Here is a 5,000-nt window from a genome sequence, read left to right on the forward strand (position 1 = left end):
CTTCATCTGTCCACACCTCCCCGGGGTCCTTAATCTGTCCACACCTCCCCGGGGGTCCTTCATCTGTCCACACCTCCCTGGGGTCCTTCATCTGTCCACACCTCCCCGGGGTCTTTCATCTGTCCACACCTCCCCGGGGCTCCTTCATCTGTCCACACCTCCCCGGGGTCCTTCATCTCTCCACACCTCCCCGGGGTCCTTAATCTGTCCACACCTCCCCAGGGGTCCTTCATCTGTCCACACCTCCCCGGGGTCCTTCATCTGTCCACACCTCCCGGGGGGTCCTTCATCTGTCCACACCTCCCCGGGGTCCTTAATCTGTCCACACCTCCCCAGGGCTCCTTCATCTGTCCACACCTCCCCGGGGTCCTTCATCTGTCCACACCTCCCGGGGGGTCCTTCATCTGTCCACACCTCCCCGGGGTCCTTCATATATCCGCACCTCCCCAGGGCTCCTTCATCTGTCCACACCTCCCCGGGGTCCTTCATCTCTCCACACCTCCCCGGGGTCCTTCATCTGTCCACACCTCCCCGGGGTCCTTCATCTCTCCACACCTCCCCGGGGTCCTTAATCTGTCCACACCTCCCCGGGGGTCCTTCATCTCTCCACACCTCCCCGGGGTCCTTCATCTGTCCACACCTCCCAGGGTCCTTCATCTGTCCACACCTCCCCGGGATCCTTCATCTGTCCACACCTCCCCAGGGTCCTTCATCTGTCCACACCTCCCCAGGGTCCTTCATCTCTCCGCACCTCCCCAGGGCTCCTTCATCTGTCCACACCTCCCCGGGGCTCCTTCATATATCCGCACCTCCCCAGGGCTCCTTCATCTGTCCACACCTCCCCGGGGCTCCTTCATATATCCGCACCTCCCCAGGGCTCCTTCATCTGTCCACACCTCCCCGGGGCTCCTTCATATATCCGCACCTCCCCGGGGGTCCTTCATCTGTCCACACCTCCCCGGGGTCCTTCATCTGTCCGCACCTCCCCGGGGGTCCTTCATCTGTCCACACCTCCCCGGGGCTCCTTCATATATCCGCACCTCCCCAGGGCTCCTTCATCTGTCCACACCTCCCCAGGGTTCCTTCATATATCCGCACCTCCCCAGGGCTCCTTCATATATCCGCACCTCCTCGGGGTCCTTCATCTGTCCACACCTCCCCGGGGCTCCTTCATATATCCGCACCTCCTCGGGGTCCTTCATCTGTCCACACCTCCCCGGGGGTCCTTCATCTTTCTGCACCTCCTCGGGGTCCTTCATCTGTCCACACCTCCCCGGGGTCCTTCATCTTTCCGCACCTCCTCGGGGTCCTTTATCTGTCCACACCTCCCCGGGGGTCCTTCATCTGTCCACACCTCCCCGGGGGTCCTTCATCTGTCCACACCTCCCCGGGGGTCCTTCATCTGTCCACACCTCCCCGGGGGTCGGCTGCGCCCCTGCCTTAGTCTTCAGGCAGGAAATGCAGATTCCGTTACCCTCGGATTGTGAGCTACGGACGGGGCCTATGCCAAAGAACTTTATAAATACTTGCTTGCTGGGCTGTTAATAAAATTATGCTTTATTACGTTTTGCCTCCCGAGTCTTTCTTGGTAGAACTAAGGTTATAGGAACTAGCCACCAGGATGGTTCCCCAAGAATTAATTGTGGTTGATGTCCAATCATGTTTCTTTTGGTTTCCTCAAAGTCGCGTTGGATTTTCTGCTCAGTGTAAAGGTTAAGAGGCTCATCTATCACTGTTTTACATGTTTGTAGAGTTAGTTTCTGGAGTAAATATATAGGCTATAATCTGTGTGCTTTTTTAAAAATGGCGGGTGCTGGTGTTTCGCGTGCGTTCGGCCAATCAGTGAACACTAACGTCACGGATAGTTCCTATAGTGCTGGTTTAGACCGACTCTGAAGTAGGAGTAAATTAGTTCCTCCAAAAAGGAGTTCCTAGAACTAAAATTGTTCCTAGTTCCAACGGTGCGAACACGCTGACACCCAGGTACTTCCGCTAATCGTTCTAGGAATGATGAAACGGTTCCTCGATGCGAAAGCCCGTATGAAATGCTGCGGTACCTTGTTGGGTTTGATGGCCCGCTGCAGGTTCTCGATCCATTTGTCCCTCTCGGCGGCGGAGCGACACGCGAAACACTTGGTGCCGGACGCCGTCGTCACCTGGAGCACAGAGAGTTAGTGTGTGTGTGTGTGTTTGTGTGTGTTGTGTGTGTGTGTGTGTGTGTGTGTGAGCCAGGGATCCTCGTAATCAAATAACCTGATTCAAGGAACAAGTCTGATTGTCATCTATAAAAAATTATTTAAATAAATAAAAATCGATTAAATAAAAATAAATAGGCTATAAAAAATGATAAATGTACTAAAATAAATACAATTCGATGTAATAAATAGTAAGTAAACAAAAATATTTATTAAAAATAAATAAAACTTGATTTAAATCAATAAATTGTATAAAATATAAATGTTAAAGTCATAAGTGAACAGTTGAGAAAGAAACGGATGTTTGTCAGTTTATTCGGTCTTAAAGTGACACCAGACTAATATTCCTGCTGTCGTCTGTGTCATTAATGTTAATAAAACAACAAAATACAGCTTTCACAAAGATGAAACTATATTTAATTTCTACAGTGAAAAAATACACTTATTTTACATTTAGGCTTAATTATTCATTTCTGTACCTGATACTACTGTTAGACTTTAACTTTGTTATTTAGTATTCATCTCTGCTTGTAATTTGTGTATTTGTTATAATTTTATTACTGACTGTTCACTTGTTTTTAATAATGTTTGAACTTCGAACTTATATATACTGTATATATATATATGTGTGTGTGACCCTGGACCACAAGACCATCACGAGTCGCACAGGTATATTAGAGGCAATAGCCAACAATACATTGTATGGGTCAAAATTATCGATTTTTCTTTAATGCCAAAAATCATGAGGATATTAAGAAAAGATCATGTTCCATGAAGATATTTTGTACATTTCCTACCGTAAATATATAAAACATTTATTTCTGTGAGTGAGTGCAGCACAATCGCCAACATAAATGAACAAATAAAGGGAGATTTTCTCAATGTTTCGATTTTTTCATCCTCAGATTTTAGATGTTCAAACAGTTGTATCTCGACCAAATATTGTCCTATCCTAACAAACGAAACCATACATCAATGGAAAGCTTATATATTCAACTTTCAGATTATGTATACATCTCAATTTAAAAAAATGGACCCCTGGGACGGGTTTTGTGGTCCAGAGTCACATATAGAGTATATATATATATATATATATATATATATATATATATTATTATTATTTTTATTTATTTTTTTCTGCTCCGAAAAATTATCCTCCACACCTCGAAGCAGTACTCCTGTCCGAGGATGCTGGAGTGCACGGGTTTGATGACGGCGTCCTCATCCAGCGTGAGGTCCAGGGCCTCGGCAGCACTGCTGGGAGACAGCAGGGACTCGTGCGAGTGCGACTCCTTAAAGCTCTGCATGAGGCGCGTCCTGCACACACACACACACACACACAGAGTTTTCTTTTTTCTTTTTTTTACTACATTTGAACAAATTACAACAACCAACTAAACATTCCTTGACAACAACAGTGGCCCAAATAAAAGAGATACAGAAATAGAAAAAGTGAAAAAGAAAATACATAAAACACTGTACAATAGTAAAATGAAAACTATATATATTTTTAAAGTGGTGGTATAATGCCCCGTTTTACAACTCCCCAGAGTCTGTGTGTGAAGTTTGAGCTCAAAATACAGCATGTTACAACATGTAGAAGCAACAGGACGTTTCTGAATGGTTAGTTGATGAATTTATGTTGCTGATGAGTTAACTATCTTCAAGTCATTGATTAGCATATTCTGTCATGATAATCTATAAATCGCTCATGTGGGAACTGTTGTAAGACTTACAGAGTGACATGCTATTGCATTTGTGTTACGTGTATTACATGAGAAAAGACGGATGTGACAGCTTGAGCTTGAACTCACAAATGTGCTGGACTACAACATCGACAGCGTGTTCCTGGGGGCGGGGTTTATGTAAATTTTAGGGTTTGTGATGACACTAACCCAGGGGTGGAGTTTATGTAAATTTAAGGGTTTGTGATATCACTAACCCAGGGGCGGAGTTTATGTAAATTTTAGGGTTTGTGATGTCACTAACCCAGGGGTGGGGTTTATGTAAATGTTAGGGTTGGTGATGACACTAACTCGGGAGGAATGTGGTGTAGTCTCTACCAGCCGTTTGTTGTAGTCCTTAAAAAGCGATTTCTTTAAAAGTAAATATCTCCCTTTGCTTTGAACTTTGAGCGTTGTAACTTTGCAGATGTTGTTTATGATCAAACAGCAACATTACACACTAACTAAAGTTAGAAAAGTCAAATCATAATAATCAACCACCCCTTTAATACAACAGGGAATACGTAAAGGTTTCACACCAATCAGTTCACCCTGAATGCCTCAATATATGTACTTATAGGTGTCCACCTTTGTATGAAAATGTCCAGTTTCAGTTGGAGTTGGGCAGTCATATGTTCCAATTTGTAAATAGATATAAGTTTTTCTCTCCATTGACTCATTTTTGGTGGGTGTGGCTTCATCCAATTAATTGTAATAGTTTTTCGTGCACATATCGAGTACATGCAAAATATATTTCTGCTTGACAGACAGAGTTTTCTATATGTGCTGTGACTCACTGAGGCACAATGGGAGTGTGAGTCACTGTATCTGCTGCAGTGTGTGTGTGTGTGTGTGTGTGTGTGTGTGTGTGTGTGTATACCTCTCCTGGTCAGCACTGCGGAATCGTGGGAGGATCATGTGGCGAAAGCTTCCCGTGCGGTCGAGTTTGGGTTGACTCTTTGCTCGTTTAATTGATCCTTTCAGACGACGACTTAGAAAACTCTGCAAACACAAACACACACACACTCATTTCCATGCTGTTATTGTAGTGTGTGATGGTGGAGGATCTCCACTAGAGGGC

General features: G+C 45.2%; 1 protein-coding gene across 4 annotated transcripts in view; it reads right to left on the minus strand.

The window, feature by feature from the left end:
- syngap1a (synaptic Ras GTPase activating protein 1a) overlaps positions 1–5,000 on the minus strand; it is a 78,388-nt gene that overhangs the window by 37,885 nt on the left and 35,503 nt on the right. For all 4 annotated transcript variants that reach the window (XM_082186440.1, XM_082186441.1, XM_082186439.1 and 1 more), the window contains 3 exons: positions 4,800–4,921; positions 3,359–3,512; positions 2,058–2,156 (listed from right to left, as the gene is read on the minus strand). In XM_082186440.1, the coding sequence (XP_082042566.1) occupies positions 2,058–2,156; positions 3,359–3,512; positions 4,800–4,921 (375 nt within the window). The remainder of the gene's footprint in view (positions 1–2,057; positions 2,157–3,358; positions 3,513–4,799; positions 4,922–5,000) is intronic.

This window comes from Leuciscus leuciscus (genome assembly GCF_965113295.1).
Source record: "Leuciscus leuciscus genome assembly, chromosome: 12".
Classification (NCBI taxonomy): Eukaryota; Metazoa; Chordata; class Actinopteri; order Cypriniformes; family Leuciscidae; genus Leuciscus; species Leuciscus leuciscus.